Source organism: Sarcophilus harrisii, chromosome 5, assembly GCF_902635505.1.
Source record: "Sarcophilus harrisii chromosome 5, mSarHar1.11, whole genome shotgun sequence".
NCBI classification, from domain to species: Eukaryota; Metazoa; Chordata; class Mammalia; order Dasyuromorphia; family Dasyuridae; genus Sarcophilus; species Sarcophilus harrisii.
Window position 1 is genome coordinate 23,383,226 of NC_045430.1, and position 26,405 is coordinate 23,409,630.

At 36.1% G+C, this 26,405-nt stretch overlaps 1 protein-coding gene across 3 annotated transcripts in view; it reads right to left on the bottom strand.

Annotated features, from left to right (window-relative positions):
* PARPBP (PARP1 binding protein) overlaps positions 1-26,405 on the bottom strand; it is a 70,250-nt gene that overhangs the window by 15,025 nt on the left and 28,820 nt on the right. For 2 of the 3 annotated variants that reach the window (XM_003771080.3, XM_023504423.2), the window contains exons 4-8: positions 25,805-25,912; positions 19,916-20,086; positions 18,503-18,657; positions 5,131-5,314; positions 1,534-1,712 (exon numbers count right to left, since the gene is read on the bottom strand). In XM_003771080.3, coding sequence (XP_003771128.1) covers positions 1,534-1,712; positions 5,131-5,314; positions 18,503-18,657; positions 19,916-20,086; positions 25,805-25,912 — 797 coding nt within the window. The remainder of the gene's footprint in view (positions 1-1,533; positions 1,713-5,130; positions 5,315-18,502; positions 18,658-19,915; positions 20,087-25,804; positions 25,913-26,405) is intronic. The other variant, XM_031940678.1, reaches the window with a different exon arrangement.

The window sequence follows — 26,405 nt, forward strand, 5'->3', positions numbered from 1 at the left end:
CTTAGATGATTTATTCTAAATTATGATTCTCTGAGATTTTACATAATGGTGTTCTCACCTCCTTTTTCTTTTCTTAGAATTCTGAGAGTTAATCAAATTTACAAAGGTCATTTCATGTCTTAAAAATTCAAATTTTATCCAAATATTCAAGATGGAAACTTTAAGGCAATTATTATGATAAAAACTATTTTAAAAACTAATTGATTTGGTATAGCTTCGGAATGCTGGTCCCCATAATCCCAATACCACAGAATATCAACATTGGACAGGACCTCAGAGCTGCCTATTACAAGTCATACCTGAAAAAGAATCCTCCCTCATTCAGTCTTTGTTAGAAGACCTACAGTAAGAGCAGAGTTCTAACTGGGGAACAATAAGGGGATCTTTAGAAGGTAGGAGTGTATAGGACTAAGACCAAAGCTGTAATTATTATCATCACTATTATTTGTTCTCATTTCTTGATATAAAATATAGAACCAATCTGAGAAAAGAAATTCTCTTATTACTTTTTTGTATTTAATGTTCTATGGTCAATTTTCCAAAATGAATAAAATTATTATTTTTTGCACTTGATAAAGAGTATTAGAATGAAAATACATTTTCCACAGAGCCTCTCAAGGCACTTTTGGAATAACTCTAATAGATGATCAAAAACCTTTGGAGATCACTTTTCTAGAGGAAAAATCTGGTTAACGTTTTTTTGCAAAATTAAGGGAAAAATTAGAATCAGAGAACAAATAACTTAAAAGAATCCTTTAGAGCTCATCCAGCTTTACCTTTTGCTTTCCAGCAAACAAATAATTAAACTAGTAAGGAGAAACAGATATGAATTTTTTTTACTATAGCTTTTTATTGACAGAACATAGGCATGGGTAATTTTTCAACGTTGTCCCTTGCCATCACTTGGAAATAGATATGAATTTAAAGACATCTCCTCATTTAGCAATTAATCTCTTGGCATCCATTTTTTTTTAAACCTGTATTACCTGCACATTTCACCTTTCTAAACCATTCACCCATCTAGCTGGCTATTCTACTTTCTGGCTGTCACTGTCCTGCTTCTGCCCATCTGGACCAGCACCCACCACATCAGGCCTAAACTTCCAAGAATCCATCCACACTTCCAGTCTGAGGGGAAGTTAATTCACTGATCATGGAAGCTCCTACTGGAGGGTACATCTCAGTTGGTTAATGAACAAATAAATGGAAATCAGCCCACTTAGTCTATCATGTCTACTGACTAGATTTAGGCACCAAACCATTATTTACTTTTATATTCTATCCAGTTCTTCAACTGTCACTCCAGGTCACTTTACCAACTATTTGCCATGAACAGACAGCCCAGTCCACCCTGCTTTTATTTTTCTCGCTCCTCAATTCCTTAGACACATTGTAATTTCACCATTAGAATGTTAGCTCCTTGAAGGACTGGTGGCATCTTTTTTTTTTTTTTTACGTTTGTATTCCTAGTTTACAATAAGCACTTAACAAATGTTCAAATTCATTTCAAATTTTCATTCATTCATTCCTCACCTAAAAAGAGTCAGGATAGGAGTGCCAGTGTATGAAGTTGTATTTTCATCTCCATACAAAAGTTCTGCTTTGTTTTCTGTAGGAGGATTAGCTGCTTCTTCATCCAGGAGAACAAGTAAAATCTTCACTGTGTCTCTGCCACAGTAGGCAGTGCCATGATTTATGGCATGAGATCTTGGCTGAAACCAAACATAATTTAAAGTTGATGCAATAAAGACTGTACACACAAACACTCTTCCCCTCTCCACCTTATCCCCCCATTACTCAATTTTCCATTATCTGTCAATACTCTTTTCTTGGTGGGCTAATCAAACATTAATTATGACTCAATCAATAAACATTTGTTAAGATACTTTTTAATGTGACAGGCACCATGCTACGCAGGTCCCTGCCCTCAGGGAACTTACATTCCACTATGGAAAACACCATGGACATAAACAAGCATATTCAAAATATAAACAAATTAAATACAAGGCAAAAATTTTGGTGGGGGTGTCATGAACAGATGAGAGAATGGCAAGAGGCTCCATGGAGAAGGCAGTACTTGCTCTCAGTTTTTAAGGAAACAAGGATTCTGCTAAATGGGGAGGAGGGGGGTGGAAAGGGATTATTTTCCAGGCACAAGGGATAGCAAGGGTAAAGAACAGAGCTGGAAGATGGAACGTCTACCACTTGTAAGGATCAGAGGTGGCCAGTTTGACTGAACTAGAGAGTACAAGAAGGAGAGGCTGGAAAGGTGGGTTAAAGCCAGGCTGAGTAGGTTTTATCTTGTTAATACAAAATATCATATTATTTTATTTTTTAGGTTAAATAAGCACGATTCTTTTAGACATAATTCCATATTTTTCATGGTGTGCAAGAAAAATCAGCCCAAAAGGGAAAAGAAAAAAAAGGTTTCAAATACTATGCTTTGATCCACATTCAGTATCTGTAATTCTCTGTCTGGATATGGATGGCATTTTCCATCCCAAGTCTATTGGAATTGTCTTGAATCACCTCATTTTTTAAAAGAATCATGTCCAATACAGTTGATTATCACATAATTTTGTTGTTTTTGTATAAATGTTTTCTTGTTTTGCTTGGTTGTATAAACAGAAAAGCTTATATTTGATCTCAAAGGGAACAGGGATATATGAGGGAGGGAAGTGACAGTCATAAGTTTGGCTTAGGAAAATCATCTTAGTAACTGTGAGAACAAGTAGAAATCACACTTGAAAACCAGTGTCACTAGGCCTCAGTTTCCCCAACTGAAAAATCCAGGTTATAAATTACATAAAATTTGTACAGATATAGATAGTATATAGATTAGCTATGTCTTTTGTAGACATAGAAAGAAGTGGAATCAAAGAGAAAGAGAAGAAGGCTATATCAAGATTCCCAGGCCCAAATCTTCCTCCGGTCAGGGAATGACCAAAGGTCTCTAGGAATGACACTTCTTTGTGTCTGTCTCTTCAAGTCTCATATGGGGACAGCACTCTCAGGCTGACCTCACAGGGCTGTCATGAAAATTAAATGACAAAAAAAACCTCCAACAAAATACTGTAAACAGCTGTCAACAGAATTATATGATGGCAGGCATCTTATTGTGATTTAAAATGGTTTTCCTTGTCCAATATTCTGTCTCAGAAACAGTGGCACCAAAAAAACTATATTTATGGCAAAGTGTTCCGGATAAACCTCAAAAGGGTGGGGACATATTCCAAATGGCCTTCACTCTGGTTAATAACCTGCAGCTCTAACATCCATGAACCTATTTAAACCACTTCTAATTAGTTGTCAGGACCAGTGAATTCCATCTGTTTATCAACATTTGTTTATTGTTATACATAGACAACATAAAAGCAAAATCAAGTCCAAGCCCTAATGTCCCTAGTCTTAGGATACGGGACTTGCTTAAAAGATTACTTTATGAAACCAGGTTCTTGTTGCTTTTAACCCTTGCCACAAGAGACAGAATGCTTACTTCTCAGCCCTCAGGAACAGGAGCTACTGTTCACATTGTGCTGCTACTCTTGAGCTATTACCTGACTCAGCTTAGAGCAGGAGGGGCTTTAAGCAATCAGAAGTCAAGGATCCTTGGGAGCAAGAGCTGGAACTCACCGTTTTAGGCTTAATCAAGGTACACATTGGAGATACAGAACTTTCTCCTATCTATAGACTGTCACAACATGGGGCAATCTCAGCCATAATGGTATCCCTCAATATAGCTCTTTCTTTGTAGGGACAAGAATTACACAAGAGTCTTTCTTTTTACCCTGGTGCCCATTATAATTCTGTAAGATCAATGCCATGGAGCTACTTTAAGAAAAGGTCCTAACCTAAATAATTCACAATTAATTATTATTATAATTAACAATAATAATATAAATATTTATAATATTATATAATAAATAAAAACAATATGTTATGTTAAACATATCTATAATATATAATAAATATATAAAATAATAATTAATAATAAATAATAAAAACCCTTAGGAAAATTCTAAAACAGAACCATCTTGTCACAAAGTTTGTTTTAGAGAAAAACAAGCTTCCTACATTATTAGCTATTAAAAGTAGTTCAAGTACTTCAAAGATTTCATCTCACTGATCAAGAATCTACACAGTGATCAAGAAGGTTTTAAAAGAGCTTTAGTGCCTGAAAAATTCACCACCTGTAACTAAGTGGGTCATGAGAGACCAGAACATTGATCAATTCCCTTCCTCTTTTTGGTATAGGTACGTACAAAATTAAGGGATTTCCATAGTCCGGTAGAGAATAAGAAATTTGAGAATAGGGAAAGGGGAGTTCTAGCTACAGACCACAAGCACCACTAAACACGGTTTGAAACTGGCCACCAAAAAATCTACCAGTACCGTATAATGGCTGGCATGTCATTAGAAGTCACCTGAGAGTTGAAAACAAATGTCATTAAAAGTGGTATCAATGGGGAGAAATTGGAATATGCTTTAGACAAACTAACATGGTAGCTAAATAGCAAATATTTACATATATCTATAAACTACATCTAGACTATCACGAGTTAAGAATTTTTAATATTTTTGATTAAAAATATTTTTCATGAGGGAAAGAAACATAAAGATTATTTTGAATTACTAAAATGTTAATATTGGAAGGGTTCCATTAGAGGCCAATTAGTCCAAACCCCACATTTTACACTTGAAAACTCAGACTCAGAAAAGTCACCTGCTAATATCACACAGAGCTGGAATTTATCCTCAGTTCAATTAACTCCAAGCCATCATTTTGTCATGTTTATTAAGTGACTTTTTTTAAGGATATTCAGTTATACACAGCGATCAATTAAGGATTAAAACTAGGATGCTCTGACCCTCGCCCAGTGTTCCTACCACTGGATTATGGTGTCTCAGATGGTAACAGTCAATTTAGGAATATTTTTAATTGTTAGAAATTGACAACAAAATAAAAAACCTCTTAACAGAATCTTATTTGAAAAGATTTTTTTTGAACCAAGTCTCAGTACAGAGGAAGTCACACTCCCCTGCCTTAAGCAAGTATTGAATCACATTTCCAATGACAAAAGAGATAATTCTTTCTTTAAAAGGCTAAAAAGAAAAAAAGCAGTCTGTTACCCGTGCTGGGCTGCTGCCAGTGGTGTTAACAACTCCATCTTCTTCTTGAGAGTTGATAATGTTTTTAATCCTCAAATCCAAATCCTGAGTAACTTCCTCTGTCGCTTGCCTGAATGGATCCCCACTGCTTCGGCCTTTTATCAACTCTGTCTTTATTGCTGAGAGTATCCGACCCCCTGCAATTCTGAAAATAGAAATAAGGGATCATCCCTCATTGTAATATTGGCAATGCTTCAATAGACTTATTATTTTGAAAATCAGATTTTCACAGTTAATCAACACTGTTAAAGAAGGTGAGTGATCTTTTAAGTCAAACAACAGCATGTTGGGAAACAGAAAGTAGTCTTTTGATGGGAGCAACTTAAGGCAAAATAAAAGTTTGTTTTCTAAAGGTGAAAATGGTAATTCTAGTATTAATGGTAACTTCTCTTCTGGATTTATAAGACAGGAGGGAAAAGATTTTTTTTTTTAAATGACAAAGTAAAGAAAATGTCAAGAAATTTTGTAATGGCATCTTGGAATATTTCTAACAACAACAAAAAAACTTAGTTTCTCATTAAAAATTAGGTTACAAGAATTTGTAATGGCTGTAAATTTACAAGGACAGTCCCAACAATCTCTTTTCAGTTACTCTAATAAAATATATTATGATCCATAAAGACAATAATTGTTATTAAGTATATTTCCTCTTCCATCATAAAAGACACTCATTTTTAAAGTTAGTAAATAAAAAAGTATTAAAGATTACTATTAACAACATTAAAAAAAATATCTCTCCAGAACTATATGAAAAATACATGGAGATCTCCATGTCCCAGAAGTTCAATAGAAGCCAACAATATCTGTTCAGTTTGTGATAAAAGAGTCAAGCAACCTTAGGTCACATAAATGGAAGTACAGACTCCAGGTTTAAAAGAATTGCTCTAAGAGCTAAGAGCAACTGGACTAAGAAGTCCAGTTCTGATGAAATCACATTTAGAATATTGTTTTAAGTTCTAGGAGGACACATTTGGACAAACTAGAGGATATTCAAAAGAAAGTGACTTGGACAGAGGGCACAAATTAGGTATAGCCCAATATTTCAGACCATATATTAAAATTGGGTCAAAAAAGATGCAAGATTTAGACAAAAAAGAAGATATCATAAGCAAATTAGAAGAACAAGAAATATTCTACCTGTCAGATTGATGAAGTAGGGAAGAATTCATGACCCAATAAAAAAGAAAGCATTATGAAACATAAAATAGATCATTTTAGTTATATTAAATTTTAAAACTTTTGTATAAACAATACCGATGCAATCATGGTTAGAGGAAAGCAGAAAGTTGAGAAACAATATAGCAAGAGTCTCTGAAAAAAGACCCATTTCTCAAATAGAGAACTGAATCAAATTTATAAGAATACAAGTCACAACTCTTTGATAAAAGATCACAGGATATGAACAGGCAGTTTTCAAATGAAGAAATCAAAACTATCTATATAGCTAAGAAGAAGTGCTCTAAATCACTTTACTTAAAGAAATACAAATTAAAACAACTCAAAATCTACTACTTTATACCTATGAAGTATCTAATATGACAAAAAAGGAAAATAAATGTTTGAGGGGATAGGAGGAGGAGAGGGAAATGGGACACTAATGTACTGTTGGTGAAGTTGTGAACTGATTCAATCATTCTGGAGAGCAACTTGGAACTATGCCCAAAGGGCATAGTTTGATCCAGTAATAATACTTCTCTGAATCCCAAAGTGATCATAAAAAAGAGAAAAGGACCTACATATACCAAAAATATTTTATAGTAGGCCTTTTCATGGTGGCAAACTATTGGAAATTGAGGTGATGACCATCCATTAGGGCATGGCTAAACAAGGTATGGTATGTGTACAGTAAATTAAGCAGAACCAGGAAAACACCACATATACTATCAGCAACATTGTGCGATGTTCAATGAGGAATGCTCACCTCTTCTCAGCAACACAATGATCCAAGATGAGAATGAAGACTAACTAGGGAAACTGCTATGGACATCCAGATAAAGAACTGATGGACTCTGAATGCAGATTGAAGCATACCTTTTTTACCTTATTATTTTTTGTGAGTTTTTTCTTTTGCTTTGTTTCTTCTTTCATAATTGTGACTAATATGGGGATATGTTTTACATGTTAGCACATGTATAACCTATATCAAATTGTCTATCATTTTAAAAAGAGGAGAGAAGGAAAAAAATTTGAAATTACAAATCTTGTAAAATTGAAAGCTAAAAATTGTCTTGACGTGTAATTAGGGGAAAAAATAAAATACTGTTTTAAAAAAGTTACTAGGACAATGAAGAATCTAGAAACCAGCTTTCATAAGGATTCCCTGAGGGAATTGGGAGCATATTAAAAAATAAGAAGACAGTGTCTTCCTGATGGCAAAACACCTGTTTGAAATGGAAACAATTTAGTCAAGCTGCTACATCTAATTACATTCTCTCCTTCTGTATCATACCTCATACTTGGTACAATTGATTTTTTGAACCCAGCTGCACAGCTTTACATTTACTTCTATAAACATTATCTTTAGCCTTCTATTCAAATCTGTTGAGATGTTTCTGGACACTAATTTTGCTGTATTTGTGTACTGAATATCACTATTAATTTCATTTTTATCCACATTTAATAAGCCTAGCAGCTGAATCTTCATCCAAGCTATTATAAGAATGTTAAAGTTTCTGACATTCAAATGCGAGCGATAAAGCAGAAAAAAAAGAATTGTAGATCAATTTTGCTAATTAAAACTGACACAAAAATTTTAAGTAAAATTTTATCCTAATATATTTATGCAATGATTGACTTTGACCAAATTGGATTCATACCAAAGATAGCTCACTATTATGAAAACAATTAACATAATATATAACATCAATTATAACAAAAACCTGCATGTAATTGGAAAAATAAAATAAAACAAATGGTAAAAAAAAAAAAAATCACAAAACCACATAATTATTTCAGTAGAATAGAAGACAACAATGTAATTGGGGTATTAGCCCAATTAGTAAACATGACCTGGATGAAAATCCAACAAGTCTGAGGACTGATCAGATAAACAGAAAGAGAATGAGAAGAGATTAGTGTTATAAATTCTAGATTATCAAGGAGAAGATGATAATCACTGTCAGTCAATAAACATGGATTAAGTATCTGCTATGTGCTAATCACTACAAAGCACTGGGGACACATATATGAAAAATAAAGACAGTCCCTGCCCTAAAGGAACTTACAATCTAATAGGGGAAGACAACATACAAAAAGAAGCTAAAAAGAGAGGAGAGGTTGTGGTGCCCATGAGGTATAATCAAGAGTCAAAAGCTGCAGAGAATTCAAGAAGAGTGAGAAAAGGTTATTTGATTTGACAGTTGAGAAAACACTGCTAACTTTGGAGACAACAAATTCAAATGAATGATGAGGTGAGAAGCCAGAGTCCAAAAGGATGAGGAAAAATAAGATAACAAGAAGTGGAAGTACCAAGTTTAGTTAGCCTGCCCTAGGAGTCTAGCCACAGAAGGCACAAGAGGTGGATGGTAATCTTGAGTGAGGTTCGGTAAATTAAAGCTTTTTTTTAAGACCAGGGGAAAGACATGGATATATTTGTAGACTGTAGGGAAGAAGCCAGTAGATAAGGAAAGAATAAAGATTAATGAAAGAGTAGGGATGATAGGGAGGAGGATCTGCTGGAAAGATGTGAAGGAATAGGATTGTGTGTGTAGAGGGATTCACCTTGAAGAAAGGCTGCCTCTCATGTGAGACAAAGTTGAAGGAGATAATGGCAGGTAGAAATTTAGAGGAAATGGCTCACTTCTTATTTCACTTACAGAGGGGAAGTTGGAATGAAACTGAGGTGAAATCTACTCTTCCTATGGTATCAATTTCTAATAGAAAAGGAGGCTTCAAGCCTCATAATGCAAGCTGCAAAATGCATTAGGAAAACGACATATTAACATTATCTATGTTTTATTGTTATTATTATTTATTTTTGTTAAATATTTCCCAATTACAGTTTAATTTGGCTTGGATTTCATTCAGGAATGTAATGGGCCCAGAAGTCATGTGGCTGACACCTCCGACCTAAACTACAATCACATTTCTAAACATCTGAGTACACTAAGTACTAATACACAGTATTTCTTTCTTTCATCTTTGGCTCATTAATGAAATACTTAGCTAGTAAGTTGAGCAACTACAATGACTCATGTTAGAATTCTAAGTACAGACACATTCTGATTCTTTAAGAGTTAAAGTGGAATGTGTTTTTCATTTCAGAAAATCATACTATATTGTCTTTAATCTGTCTTTATTTTGTATGTATTTATATACATTGTCTCCTTCAGCAGAATGGCAGTTCTTTGAGGGCGGACCTTTCATTTTTGTCTCTGGTAAGGTAAGTGGTGCAGGGGACAGATTTGCCGTCATTAAGACTTTTGTAAATGAGTTCAAATTTGGCATCAAACATTCCCTAGTTAAGTGATCCTGAGCAAGTCAATTAACCTTGTTTACCTCACAAAAATATCTTTGCAAAGAAAACCCCAAACGGGGCCACACAAAGTCAGATATGACTGGAAACCACTGAACAACTCCAGCACCTAGTAGAACACACCTGGTGCACAGCAGGTCCTTAATACATGCTTGCTGATTAATTGATAGCTTTACAATGGCCCTGTGGCCCTCTTTATTCAGATATAAAATACAGCAGATGCTTGGGGCATTGTTACCACTCACCTCTCAGATATGAATTACTGGAATCAACTGATCTGTTTCAAATACATCACTTTAAATGTTTTTCCAATTCTGTGCAATTTCCAAAAACCACTTTTCTAAAACACAATGATTTTTTCAAGTATACTATCCACTGTCATTAACTCTCCCTGTGTTGTATCAAGAAAAAAAAAAAAAAAGCCTACACCATATTTAATGATTAATAATGTCATTCTTTACAAAATACTAGTTTCTTTGGCTGGTTTCTTTATAAATTCCTTTATGTGAGTTCTTACGCACTGACTTATTTACTTAAGGATATTCAAGAATTGAGATACAGCTGAAATAAAGACTTAATAGAACATAATACCCAGTGGGTTATATAATATTCACTCTTTCTGGGAATAAACCCTTACTGGAAAAAGATTTTTTTTTCCAAAAAAAAAAAAAAAAAAAAAGGTATATTCAAAAGCTTGATAAAATATGAAGCAGCTTCAATACCTATTCTAAGAACAGGAAAAATTAATTATATTATGGCAGAGTCGGCTGTGGGGACTTTTCCCTTTTTCTCATTTCCTCCACAGGAAACAAGTGGAATTTTATGACTAATGCAACTCTTTAACTTCACTGTATGGGGACAAACTGTAAGACAGTGGCTCTTGACCCCATTATGACTTCTGGCAAATAGCCCCAAGAATGAGAGCTGAGATCCATCTTTGTTGGCTCGGGCAGTAGGTGTTCAGGCAAACATCTATTTGGATGTCACTAAACCCTAGAATCCTAGAGTTGAAAGTGACCTGAGAGGTCATCTGGTCTAAATCTCTGCCCATTCACTTCATGAATCCCTTCTAAAACATCTCGAACAATTTCCATTTCAAGCCTTGGCTACTCAGGCTAGAACTATGCGGAAGAATTTTACAGCTGTGTTATCCTGGCCCTAGTTAAGACTTGGGGAGGAAGGGCATGTGAAGGGCAACATATTATTTTGGAAGTATCCAGCCAGTCTGGACAGATGCCAGAAGGAGAATGGGTAGAAATATGTTATTTTGGAACTTATAAAGTCCCTAAAGACCATTTAAGGGGGAGGGAAATGGAACAAGCATTTACTAAGTACCTACTATGTGCCAAATACTATACAAATATTATCTCATTTGATCTTCATCACAATCTTGAGAGGTAGGTAGATGCTATTATTATTCCCATTTTATGAAAATAGAAGCAGATAGAGGTTAGATGACTTTCCAGGGTCCCACAGCTAATAAGTGTCTGGGGTCAAATTTGAACTCAAATCCTCCTGATTCCAGGCCCAGTAATTTATACACTACAATACCATCTAGCTGTCGTTTGTTTTGCACATGAGGAACTAAGATCTAACAAGATGACAGATCCCTGACTCTCCAGGGCTCTTTCATATAGATCAGCTTCTAATGGCTTATTTATATCTTCATTCTCAGAGCTTTGGAGATACTGAAGAAAAGCCTGAAATCCCAGCCCAATTCCCAAGATTATGTCAAAATACAAATGCTAAAGACCAGAATAAGGAGTTGCTCAATAGAGGAGGATTTGGAGGGAAAATGGGAAGATACGAGGGGGAACAGCTAACTTTACTCATTCTAAAGAATTAAGGTGACTATTTTTTCCCTGATTTCTTCAAGGATTATGCAACTATTTTTCTTCTCTGTAAGGAAATATGATTTACTGCAAATATAAACCACAATCCTCCCCTATGTCCTTTCCCAAAATCTGATTTCACTAGTACCTGACTCTCCATAATCAAATATTTTTCAATGTACATCGTGACACTTTGATAGAAATGGAACAGATTTCAGAAGCAATGGAGTTCAACTTCCTCATCTGACAGGGGGAGGCCCAGGGAGGAAAAGGACTTCCCAAAATCCCAAAGGTAAAAAACAACAGAGTCAGGATATGAGTCCAGGACCGGTGACCCATGTCCAGTGATCATTCCCCTTGGCCACAGACCTAGGATGTTACTGATATGGGCACTGTCCCTAATGGTACAAGTCAAGCCTTCTTATTCTAGTCTGACTCTCTTCCATGCTCCATACAAACTCCTTCAAATGTCCTTAGCATGCTAGGGTTATCCCAACTTTCAACATAGATAGGTAGGTAGATATGTAGAGATACACATACATATGTGTATGTGTGCATGCATGTATGTATACATATGCAATACATAGAAAGGATGTGTATGTACATATATACACATATGCTATCTAAATATGCTCTCTCTCTCTCTCTCTCTGTGTATATATATATATATATATATATATATATGTATATGTATACACACACATATAATTTGTGTTTATTTAATCATTTCAGTTAAGTCTGACTCTTCATAATCCCATCTGGGATTTCCTTGGTAGAAATACTGGAGTAATTTGCCATTTCCTTTTCCAGATCATTTTATTAATGAGGAAACTGAGGCAAATAGGATTAAGTGACTTGCCCAGCATCACACAATAAATGCATTGGAATCCAGATTGAACTCAGGAAGATGAGTCTTCCCAACTTTAGGCCTAGCCTCTTATCCCCTGTGTGAACTACCTGCCCTTATTATTTTATATATTAGTATGTGTGTATATATTGTGACATATATGTGTATAGATGCATATATAGGAACAGAAATATTTATACACATATCTTACAGATAGATAACAGAACTATCACTTGCTATAAAATAAACTTGACAGAAAATTTAAAACTTTGTAGGCAATAGAGAAATTCAATTATTTTGGGCAATATGAAGCCTCTGACTTTAGGAATTTTCTGGTGAAAATGCAGCATGTGTCAGATGGTGGCACCTACTGGAAAAATGTGAAGATGCGACCCAATAACAAATGTCAAGGCCTATGAAAAAATAAAAACATAATTCTGGAGGAATGTTTGGCTGCTTCCTTCTTCCCTCATTCTCAGTACTTTTGAGGGATTTTCCAATGTTGTCTTTCCTCCTATTCCACCATCACCCCATTCCCACCTCCAAAAAAGGCAAAAGAAAATAAATGTTAGAGGAAAACATTTTTGATTGAATACCGCAGTTAAAATCAGGTGCTCATGTGCCATCATCCAGTCCTTTTCTCATACAAATCATGCCTAAGAACATGACCTGAAATATCAGAGAATGACCCATTGGCCAAGAGTTTTTCCTTAAATAATAAGGAAAGGACCTGCCATCTTTTTGGCTTATGAGCTCTCCCTTGTTAACTTTTGGCCTTTGTGTTGAAGGACTTGTTCCTCTCCTTAAGCCAACAGTAGGTTTCAAAACCAGTAATATATTTGTTCTGGTTACTGCAAAAGACTATGTAGGGCAAAAAAGGATTGAAAAAAAAATTTCAAGCCCTATTGCTGGAAGAGATGGCAGAATTTTATGATTGGAAGGTACTTAGGCTATCACCTCCTCTAATCTCTACCGGCCAAAGCAGTCCCCCCCATAGCACAGCCACAGGGCAGTCAGCCAGCCACTGCTCCAATGAGCAGAAAGCAGCTATCTTGTAAGATCTGGTAGCACAGCTTTGTTAGGAAGTTCTTCCCGGAATTGATTTCTTTGCACTTCAACCCTTTGCACCTGCATGGTTCGGCCTTCCAGGGGCCAAGATGAACAAGTTTACTACTTCTTCCTCATGACAACCCTTTAAATATTTAAATATCTGAAATATTTTTTAAAACTAGTCCTCAAACAAACATGGACTCAAGATCCTTCAATAACTTGGCTGTCCTCCCTGGAAATCCTCCAACCCATCTTGGGCCTTCCTAATGGCAGCACACTAACTGAGGCTCGCATTCTAGATATGATTGGAACAAGGCAGAGAACTGCAGAACCAGAATCCATCCTGAGGCCTAGGAGTGCTGCCTCTCAAATGTTATCCATTAGCTTCCTGACTATCAGTGGGAAAAAAAAAATGAAAAAAAGAAAAGTAAGTTGGAGCTTGTCTCTTTCTCTCACTATGAATCACAAAAGAGAGGAAATAAAAAAAAAAAATCTTTATTTGTGAAAAAATAAGCACTTTAAAAAATCTATTTTAGCTGCATTAGCATACTTCATAATCTATGAAAATATTTATCTATTAATCTTATATTTAATAATAAAATCACATGGCCAGATTTGATCATAAGATCAGCTTCCAGGTATGTGACTACAGTTAGCTGAAAGAGAAATAACCATATTTGTACATGTTCTATGAGGCTCCATGAAAGCCAAACACCAAAATACTTTTTTTTCTTATTTTTCCCCTCAAAATGCTGAGATCAGATTCTACTATATAGAAGCATTTAGATTCTATAAATAATTATGAAGGGAAAAATGTACTTTTCCCAAAACCGTCAAATGAAATAAGCAGTTGTAAATATTACTAAGGTATTTTTTTTTTAAATCCATTTTAATTTTTTTTTCCTTAAATAGGGCACCCAGAACTCTAGATGTGATCTGATCAGAGGCCAGTACAGGCCTTTCTCTGAATCTCATACCTCTCTAAGGACAACCTAAGATCCCTTAGGTTTTTCTAGCCAAGTCACAATATTCTCTTATATTGAGTTTGCTGCTCACAAGCCCTCCAGATCTTCCTCACAAGAAGTCTCATGTAGCCACATTGCCCTATTCTGAATTTCTGAAGTTTATTTTTTAAGCCCAAGTTTTCTGAGCTGCCCAAGTTAAAGAAAGCTAAGACTTCTCATCTGAGGTGAAACAGAACTGGTCTGCAAAAGGTGATAAGGTGGTAACCAAGTCTCTCCTGAAACTTTATCATATAAGAAATACTATTAGATTAAACCAAGGGGCAGTGTGGTCCAGTGGGTCGAGAGTTGACCAAAAATTCAGGAAGCTCTGAGTCCAAGTCTAGCCTCTGCTATACATGGATACATGACCCTACTGGTGAGTCACTTCCCTGCCTTGCCCTAGCAACTCTTTAATTAGACATAGCAGAGAAGACAGCCTCAATCATGAAAAGAAGCTCTTCATGGGGAATTCCAGACACTAGTGAAACCCCAGGTCCAGTTACAAAGAATGATCTGACACCCCCCCCTTCCCCAGTTGTTCCAAGAGGGCCACTGAATCTCTGCATCTCTCATTCTGAATCCAGACCACACGCCTCATATTTGGATCCCATAGCACTTGAGTCAGGGCAATAGATGATAAGGTTCTCTCCAAGGCAGGACCGTTCTGCAGAAAGTCCCAGGACCCTTTCCAAGCTGTACCAGGAGTAAAGTTTACACTATAACATGACATGTCCAGTAATAGATGAAATTGCCAAGGGCCCAGTGAGATAGCTGGCAAGCCAGCCTTTGCCAGTCCTGCTCCATAACCGACCTCCACCATCACTGGCTTGATCCAATCCCAGCAGAGAGGCAGTGGGATGGACAGAGTTCTGGACTTTCAGGCAGGAAAACCAGGCTGGCACCCCCACCTCAGACACTCAGTTATCCCTTCAGCAATCTGTGTCTTAGCTTAATTCTTTATCAGTAAAATAAAAGGATTGGCTCTAAATTTATAATCCTATATCCCGTGTGATCTAGTAGTAAACTCGATGAATTTTAGCTTATTGCTATCTACCCAGCTAGGACCCATTCTTGCGGGAAAGTAAAATAAATCTTTCCTGCATTCATCAGTTAGTCAGGGGAGCTCTTGGTAAGATATTTTGCTTTTTACGAATGGGGATTCTGTCCAGGATGGGGGCCCCTGTCGAAGCATGAGAAGATGCTTCCCTTTGGCTTTGTGGTTGCTGGTGTCCCCCACTCATAGACTGTCCAAGGTGCCAGGAGCATGTTGGTAAGTAAGGTCACTGATGAATCCAGAAACAGCAAGGAAACTAGAGTAAGTTCTGCATAGCCAGACAACTCTGCACAGATCAAAAGTAAGAACAAGGGGTATCTAGTATTGTCTTTGGTGACTGAGGCCATCTTATAGGATCTCAGGTGTCAGATGGGGAAGATGGGGAATTTAATGGCATCAAGGAATGGGAACCCCTGGGACATACCTCTCATATAGCCTTGGAAGAGAGGGAATCTAGAGTTCAGTAACAAGAAACTAATAAAAAAAAAGTGGGGTTCCAAAAGAGAAGTTCTTCTCCAGGTAATAGGGAAGGAACAACTCTGTCCTAGACAGAAAAAAAAAAGAATTTTAAAGCAGTTGTTTGTGTGTGAGAAATTGTGTTTTATCTTCCATGTTTTTCTCAGTCAGCTGAGTTACAAAGGGGAAAAAAAGTGGCCCTTTTGGAGTTTCTGGCTCTATTGGCTCTAACTACAACATCAGTCAGTTACTTCCAATGTCAGGATTTAGGATTAGGGCATTTCTGCTTCTCTTCATGAGCTTTCACTCCTCTTCTGAAGGATTACCATTCACCAGCCCAGGAGCATTCCTAACTACTAGACCATCTACACAGGTATGTTTTGGCTCTCAGAGAACTTGGTTCTAGAGTCAAATTTGTTTTACTTCTCATTAATTTTCATTGGTTTCTACTTGCAGTACCTATCTACGTCAGTAGCTTTTATTAATTAGCTTATATTAAGCACCTACTATGGGCTGAGAATTGTGTTAAATGCCAACTATATAAAAGAAAGACAAAACAGAGTCCCTGCTTTCAAGGAGTTCATACTTTAACGAGGGACACAAATAACAAACATGTTCAAGCAAGCTTAACACAGGATAAGTAGGAAATAGTGGACAAAAGGAAGATGCTCAAATTAAAAGGGATTAGGAAAGGCTTCTGACACATAGGGTTTTGGTTGGGACTTGAAGAAGTCAGGAAAGCTGGTAGGTAGAAGTGAGAAAGGAGAGCATTCCATTAATGAGGGATAGCCAGGGGAAATGCCTGGAGAAAAGAGATGGAGTGTCTTGTTTGTGCAATGGCCAGGAGGCCAGTGCCCTTGGATCAAAGGCTTCATGTATGATGACTAGAAAAGTAGGGGGTTGGGAGACATTGAGAAATAAAGGGCTTTTAACCCAAATTGTATTTGCTCCTAGAAGCAACCAGGAGCCCTTGGAATTTGCTGAATGGCGGAAGGGAGTGACATGGTGAGATGTCACTTTATGACCTTAACAGCTGATTAGAAGACGGACCAGGATAGAGGGAGGCCTGAGGCAAGCAGACCCACCAGCTGCTATTGCAATAGTCAAGGTATGGAGATGAGGACCAGCATCAGAGGAGGGAAGAGAAACTATCTGGGAGATGTTCTTGCCTACAGTTTGAATGTGGGGGGGTGAGAGATAATGAGGAAGCAAGCCTGGGGACTTGTAGAATGGAGTTGTCCTCTATAGTAATAAGGAAGGAGTGGAGTGAAAGAGTGGGGGAAGATAATGAGTTCCATTCTGAACATGTTGAATTTCAGATGTTGCCTGTGTCTAAAAGGTGGTTTGGAAATAATTAGACCAGAAGTCAGCAGATAGGTTAAGATGGAATGAATAGATTTGAGAAGCATTAGTAAAGAAATGGTAATGAAGTCCACGGGAACTAACTAAAGAAATCAACAAGGGAAGAAGCAAAGAGAGAGATGAGAAGAGAGTCTAGGACAGAGCTTTATGGGACACCCACAGTCAGCAAATGTGACCCACCGATCCGGCAAAGGCTGAGGAGTGATTAATAGCTCTGCTTGGTAAACTTCCTGCCTCCCATCCCTAGGACAAGGTAAATACCTGAAATCCCATCACCTGCAGACCCACTGGCCTCTCCTTTTGGACTGGAGGCTTGGAGGGGGAAGCAGTAAATTAAACTTTTAGAACATTTCAGATAACTCCACTCTCTGCAGCAGCTCAGTTACAGAACATCTTTTTGTTACTTTGAAAATTCGGGCCCATGATTTTGTATTTATCTTACTTGTATCTATATACTTGTTGCTTTCCCCAAGTTTGTCCTAAGCTATTTGATTTTGTTCTGTGTTTCACCAGACCGTAGCACACAGTGCCTGACACAAAACACATACTTAATGTTTGTGGAATTGAATCATCCTAGCTCACTCAGCTAGCCAACAGAGGAAGCAGGAAGACACCAGTCTTGTGCTCTTTCTACTTTATCAAAGTCTTTTACATTACCTTGCGTGAGGTTTCTTACATTCCTACTATTCCACAATTCTTGAAATTTTTCCAAAGGCTTGTGGTAAACATGCTTCTTTGAGGGTTAATTAAAACAGTCTTTTTATCTTTAGCAAAAATCTTGATATTAAAGCTAAACAAAAACTCTTGAAAATTCAAAAATCACATAGTTACAGTTTGGTCAATTACTTAACAGTCCAGTACTTGCTTATTTGGGGGAAGATAGACAGTATAGTAGATAAAGTACTGGGCCTGGAATCAAGAAGACTCATCTTCCTGAGTTCAAATCTGGCTTCAGACACTTATTAGCTGTCACCCTGTGGAAATCACTTAACCCTATTTGCCTCAGTTCCTCCTCTGTAAAATGAGCTAGAGAAACAAATGGCAAACCCCTCCAGTGTCTCTGCCAAGAAAACCCCAAATGAGGATATGGAGAATTAGATGTGATTGAACAATAACAATAATAATAACATCTGCCTTTTCACTATTCATTGGATCACCTTGATTTCATAATTTGAAATACTTTTTAAGTGTCCAGCCATCAGTTAATGAATTAAAATTGAAACTGACTATCATGAATATCACATGAGCCATTACCTTGGATTTGGTATTTCTCCCAGAATTTCTTCCAGTTTGTCCATAAAAATAATAAATTTATTCAACCCCTTTCCATGAGTCCTCAGAGGGTCAGATGGTGAGGGTGCATATCCTTTCCCTCCAAGCTCTATCATCCTAATGAATGAGGTGGCAACCTATAAGTTAAAAGAAATTATTTAGCAATATTTAGTAATTAAATAATAAGGAAAACTGCAATTGCAACCAAAAGGCAGATGTTAAGATATGATATAAATATCTTGGTCCAAAGATTTTTATTAGTGATATCAAGTTAAAGCAGATAAGGATGAGAACCAACATTAGATGATAGAAAGATGATCTGATAAAGACATATTCAAAGAGCCAGAATTTAATTTATAATAGTCAAGAGGCTGGCAAACTAGGGCCGAATAGAAGATCACAGGGAAAGGCTGAGATTTCTCCCAGAAGGGAGGGTTGTGCTAAATTTGGAGGTTTCCCAGTAAGTAAATGCCACATTTTCATGGCTCACTCCAAGCTTTCCCAAACAACCCCTCTCTGAGTAGGGGCTATCTTTGCCTGAAATTTGAGGGATCCAGATATCTCAATGGGTTTGATTTATTTAAGCCAGGATGTTTGCCTCTCAGACAAGGAATCTTGTGAGTAAGACACTAGAAGCTTATATCTACTTTTCAAGAAAGACCAGAGTTCTGTTGACATCAGGGTAGGTAGGAATGTTGTAAACCTCTTTGGCTATTTGCTGTCATCTAGAAGTGGGAGGCAGGAAGGACCTTCAGATCTGGTCTTCAGAATGCAAGCTCTTTGAGAACAAGAGCTATTTCCTCATTTATACAACAAAGTTCTAAAATTCCATAAAATAATAATCATATGTTCATACTCATGCCTAAGAACAAGGGGCAATTATTTTGGCTTCAGATAATGGAATAACAGATGTTGTGTTCAAAGGACCTAAAAAATAAATAAATATTTTAAATATTTACTAAATATTAAATTAAATATTTATTTAATATATTTATTAAAAATTTTAAATAAATATTTAAAAAATGAAAAAAATAAAGGGTCCTCAGAAGCCATTTAGTCCAACTCTTTCATTTTACAAATGGAGAAACTGAAACCTAAGAAAGTACTTTTATTGAAAGTCACTGAAATAAGAACTTTTCTATAAAGGAAGCAAATAAAGTCTTGACAAATTTTCTTTGGAAAACAGTCAATTATGTGAAGGAGCCCATATACAGAGATGTATAGAAAATTATTAGAACCTAAGTTAATAATATAGATGCGATTTCTTCTGACTCTCAAACAATCTCACCATAAAATACTTTAAAATAAAACAACCTCTTTATAAAAACATTAGAGGAAAGTTTTAAACCTAATGACAAAGTAACTGAACCACTTTGAAAATTCAGATTTCCATACCAGGAAAACAGGCATTTGTTTTTCTCGAGCAGCATGTTTAAGGTCTGTGAAAGCTTCTCTTCCAAGTTCTCTATCAGGAATATTAATGATGTGGGCCAAGGCTAAGTCATTCTTTGAATTCACCAACAGGCTTAAATATGAGCAGATAATTTTCCTTGCTATTGACTGTACCTGTTCAATAAAACACCAAGTGATTATTTGGAAGATTGCAATCTCATATACACTGAAGAAAATGGACCCACCAAAGAGCTATTTGGAAAGGAGCAGTAATGAAGCTTCTAGATAATATTTTCTCTTCTCTGTTATAAGTTTTTCCTTTTCTTAATCACCCAAGCTACTCCCAAATCACCTTTTCTTTTCTCTATATATATTTTCTCTTTGGGCAAATACTATGCACTCTCACAGTTACTATTATCTCATCCAAATATAGATCCCCCATCACATCATTCTATTTCCATCTCCTTTGTAAAGGCTGTCCATTCCTAGATTGTTCTCCTTTAAAGAATACTTAGCTTCTTTTTTGTAGTAGCAAAGAATTGGAAAATAAGCAGATGTCTTCAATTGGGAAATGGCTGAATAAGTTTTGGTATAAGTAATGGAATATTATTGATTCCATTGAACAAGCTGATTTTAGAAAGGCCTGGAAAGATTTACAAGAACTGATGCTGAACGAAATGAGCAGAACCAGGAATACAATAACAGCAAAAATGTGCGATGATCAACTGTGAAAAACTTGGTTCTTCTCAGTGGTTCAGTGATCCAAAGCAATCCCAATAGACTTTGGATAGAAACTGCCATCTGCATCTAGAAAAAGAACCATCAACACATGCTATGTTCACTTCTTTTCTCTCTCTCTTTTTTTTAATCTCTCCCATGGTTTCTCCCTTTTGCTGATTTTTCTCTCCCAATATGATTCATAAAACGATGTGCATCAAAACAATTAAATAAATAAATAAATTGGGGGAGGGGAAGAATCCTGAGCTTTCACCTTATTTTGTCTGATTTGGGACCAATCAAATCTTTCTTCCCAGATAACTTCAAGCCTTGCCTCTATATAAGTGCTTTCCTCAACCCTCTTCTTTCCATTTCTAGTGTTCAATGGATAGAGAAGATTTGAAATAAGGAAAACCTGAACATAAATTTTGCCTCCTAGACTATGTGATACTGGGCAAGCCACTTAATCTCTGTTTGCTGTAGCTTCCTCATCTGTAAGATGGAGATAATAATAGCATCTACTTCCCATGATTGTTGTAAAAATCAGATGTAAAGCATTTTGTATACTGTAAAGTGCTACATAAAAGTACAAAAGTGATAGCTATCATCATTGTTTTTGTTGTTATTATTCTCTTACCTTATTAAACTGTAAAGTTCTTAAGGGCAGGGACTCTGTTGTTTGAGAATTAGTCTCTCCCACCCATCTCCTATTTCTATGCCCCTAAATCCTTTGCACTACCATAAGCATTTCCTAAGAGATCTTTCCTACCTCACCTCACTGTCTACCTTCCAAACTATTCTTTTTTATATCTTGCCATTGGGCTTCTTTTTCTCATATGGTCAAATAATCCACAGTGACTCAGTACCGCACTTCTACAAGACATTTAAAGCCCCTCACAATTTGTTGACGCCTTTCTTTAACTTGCTTCAAGTTAATCTCCACACAAGAAATCCCTGACACATGCTCTTCATAGTGCCTGACACTGCTGACTATCCTGTCCTCTGCTGAAGCATTATATCATATCCTCTAATTGTGGGCTCTGAAGGCTCTGTCTTGGTGCCTCTGTCTCTGTCTCTCTGTTTCTTTCTTTCCTTCTTTCTGTATCTCTCTGTTTCTTTCTGTCTCTGTCTCTTTCTCTGTTTCTCTCTGTGGGTGTGTGTGTGTGTCTCTCTCTCCTCCCTCTCTCCTCTATTTCTGTCTGTCTCTTTCCCCCCAAATGTCCCATAGGCATCTTAAATTCAACATCTCCAAAACAGAATTCATTATCTTCCCCCCTAAACCCACACTACTTTTGAACTGTCTTATTGGTGAGGGTTTCACATCCTTTTAATCTTTCTGTAACTTTCAACTCTTCATAGTCATTAGCCTTCTTTTGTGAAGGCAAAAAAGGCTTTAATTCTTATCTAGCCCTAAGCACTGGATGGGTGTTGCCCCAGACAAACTCAGAACGGAAAAGACTAGTTTAAAAACTGCATCCAGAGCCATCACCAGTCATTCTGAACTATGTCTTGTCAATGGATTTAGGGAGTGAGACTTAAGTGTCTCACTTAAATACAATCTACTTGGAAGTCAAGACATCACCCTCCTGATGCTATTGGTCCCCTTCCAGATTAAAGGACGAATAATACCAACATGCTCATTAACCTCATCAGGAATCAATCAGGTGCCCTTTTCTCCACTCATAAGGCTATCCTTCCTTGTTTAGGTCCTTATATCCTCTTGCCTAAATTATTACAATAGTTTTCTAATTGGTCTTCCCCATCTCAATTAACATCTCAAGTCCCTCCTTTCCTCAGATCCATTCTCTATATAAATGCCAAAATGATTTTCCTTAGGTAAAGATCTGACCATGTCATTCCCCTACACAATAACTTTCTACGAGGCCTTATTTGATCTTTCCAAATGTTAATGCTTCCATACTAAATTACCTATTATTTATTTTGTTATGTATTTATATGCATAAATGTTTTATGTGTCTTCCTTTATAAGCTCCTTGAGGATAAGTTCTGGTTCATTTATATCTGCATTCTTAATACTGGCAGAGAGTCAGACACATGAAAGACACTAAACACTTTCCAAGTAGTAGATTGGTTATAATTTGGATCATAAATTAATTATAACTTTTCTAATATTTGGTTTGGATTCTGGAATATTTTAATTTTTTTGGTTTTGTATCTCAAATTTTATGTTTTGCATATTCTAAAAATACCCTTCAATACTTGTGGTCTTAAATTGGTTCACTAATCAACTGAGGTAATATTTGTAAGGGATTTAGTACAATGCTTAACACTTAGTTATTATTAAATAAATGTTTGTTCTTTCTTCTCCACTCCCTGTAAGCACTAAGAAATAATACAATTCCTTAAGAGTTTTCCAAGAACTATACAACTTTACAACCATATTTAGAAATTGGAAAGTTGGATAGTCCATATTACTTTAGAAGTGAGCTATCTGGAAATGCCAGTTTTGGTTTGGAGAATATTACAAGAAGCAAGGTATTGATCTTAAAAGAATTTCTAAATAATAAATGACACTTGTAAAAAATATAACGCAGTAAGCTAGATGTTTAACAAATGTTTTAATTCCCTCTATGTATCTTTTATCTATTAAACACTGAAATCCTATTTGTACCTCTCTGACATCTGGAAGAAATATTAATTTGACAAAAGATTAAAATCTCAACAAGGCAAATAAAAGCTCTTAGGTATCAATAACTTAATTCTCCACTTTTTCTACACTTAATATAATCTAGTTCCTATTTTGCTACCTGTTCTAATGCCCCCACCCCACTCCCAAGGGGGAAAAAAAAGATTAATCACTAGAGATTTACCAATTCTCTACTGGGTAAAAGTCTAAAGCTTTAGTTCTCACATTTACAACTTGCTTGCTACAATTGGCACATTCTCTCCTGACTTGTGGGCCTGGGCAAACTTGAAGGAAAAATATCTTGGATTCTTTACAGTTAGAGTCATTTTGACTTCTGTCTACAGTTGGAGCTCTCTCCCTCTCATTATGGTCAGATAACATGGCAGTTATGGTACCCTTGCTGTTGTATTCTCAAGTGGCTTTGAAGAGGCACTCTCAAAAAGCATTCCACAGAAGAAGAGATCTTTGGTCCAGAAGAACTGGCATATATTGAAAAAATCCACAAGATTGGAACTTTTCTGAAGATACCAAAAATAAAAATACCGCTATTTGTTTTTGTGAAATGGACTGATTCCACAGATTTCAAAAAGCATTTGCAAAACTTATTTTGATATTGAAGAATCTTATTCAAGTTTTTTTTCTTTCTTCATTCCTTCACTCCCCACTTATTTCTTATTGAAGAAAACCAGTCTTTGTGCCAATTTGTGAATAATACATAAGAGAGAAAAATAGAACAGAGCTAGCAAAACTATGGGGGCAAAGTGAAATTGTGAATGTTCTGCATTTGTTGCTTCAGAATGTCCACAGCACCAATTTAGCCTGACTAAAACATGTGTGACCAAAGCACACATGTGTGCATATACTCACGCACATGGACACACACACATACACATGGACACACACACACATACACACACACATAAAAAAAAAAAGTTTCTCCATGTAGAAATACTCATCTTGAAATAGCAAACATCTTTGGTGTCTATTCTCAAGGTTAATTAGAAGGCTATCTCAGACATCCAGCACACTTTTAATGCTTTCTAAGAATATTTTCTGACATGAAACTATGTTTTATAGCTTTTCCCTTTACAAAATATATGAAAAAAGTATACAACTAATAAATAGAAAGTATACTACTCTATGTTCAGGTGAAAACATAATAGAGATCTAAAATAATGACTACCTAAATAGTTTCAATCATTTTAGAAATAATACAAGCAATAATGATACAAGCTGGTTGTTGTCCTTCATTCTCAAAGAGAATCAAAATGACATTGCTATGTTTGAGTTACGTTATGTGTGTCTGACTATAGCTGATCAGATCAGAATGAGCTCAGAATGTACTGCCACATGTCAAACATAAACAGTCCCTCTGAACATTTGGGGAGCAGCTTGTAGATGAACTGGTCATGTAGTGAGATCATTCACAGCAGGATTCACAGCATCTAGAATGCTAAAGGATGGCTCCCAGTATTTTGGCAAGATGGAAATATGGAAAGACAAGTTTTACACAAGATGTAAAGATCTGAACAAGATCCCATCATCACTGAAGGGAATACCAACATCAATAAACTCATAAATGTTTCTAAGTATTCAGATATTGTTTACATGGTAAACCATATTGTTTAGATGATTTATGTGATAGATAAGCCATTCTTTATATGGTAAAACATATTATGGGGCTTCTAATCTTTCAATCTCATCATTCATCTTACATTAAAAGCACCTTCAACAAAAAATGCTAATCAATTTTTGATCTGTTCATGGTCACATAGATTTAGCCTATATAAAATCTATCTAATTGAGCCACATGTCTTTTTCTGTTCTACTTTGTATATGGAAATGCTCATTTTATTTAGTATTTGTTAAGATCAGATTAAAAAAACAATTTTTAGGGGAAAAAAAGTCTTCATTAAGGTTTTTTGTTACGTGGTCATTCTCTCTATCAGCCAATAGCTAACAACATGCATATAAACAGAGATGTTGGCCAATACTTTATTTAAATGAATTTTTAAAACCCAATTAAGTCTCACCACCTCCACAATCTTCACCCTCTCACCACACATAATATACACACTTCTAAGCTGTGTTTTAATAAAGATTCAATACAATATAATCAATTGGCCAGTAATTATAGCGAAAGGCACAGTTTTTTGAACTACATTCAGACAAAAATAAAAGTGAAAGACTTTCTGCCCTCAAAGAGCTTATGCTCAAATTCAAGGGATCAATGAACCCAGGACTTAAGAGCTCACAAGATGAGAAGGACTGGTCAAGACGCCATCATCACTGAAGGGAATAACAACATGGCCATTCGTTCTACCAAGAAGTCATCGAATTCAAACCTCTTGTTTTACAGATGAGCAAACTGAGCCTTGGGGAAAGTGAGTTTCTTGCTCACGGTCCCACAACTACTAAGGGAAAGAGGCAGGATCTGAACCCAAAACTACTTGACTCCAAACTGAACTCTCTTATTTATGTAGAGGTGCTTCTGGAATCATATTCTACTAATCCCATTTTCCTGGTACCTTTTTATTATTCAAGTTGCATTTAGTGGTTGGAGATTCTGATCCAAAAGGATTTATATTTTCATAGGATGTGCACGATCTTCCAGATATGAAATCTAATAGTTGTACCTGCAATAAACACACAAGATAAAATGAATATGTCACAATACAAAGGATTGAAAAGTTCTAATAAGTACCTCTGTAAGGACAAGGATATATCAGAGGAGTTTGCCGTGGTATTTCTGAACCATAGCACTTCCACCAATTTATTTTTCTTCTCTAGTGTTACAAAAGAGGAAGCCTGAAGTTAGAACAATTTCACAACATGACTAAAGACAGACAGCATTTAAACATATTTCCATTTCTTAGACAAATCATAATATGTATCATAATTAGCTAAAATACCTAAAGATGATAGTCAATTATGTATAACAAGTGAATATAGAAAAAAGTAACTGTTAAGATAACTAAAAAATTAAAGAAATGTTTATTTTGAAATGCATTTCATATCTATTTAAATAGGATTACAGTTAATATGCTTGGAGGTTATGTTACTTCATAAAACAAACAGTCACACTATGAAGATTTAACCCAAGAGCAGCTGGAAAGTTGTCTGGCTTGT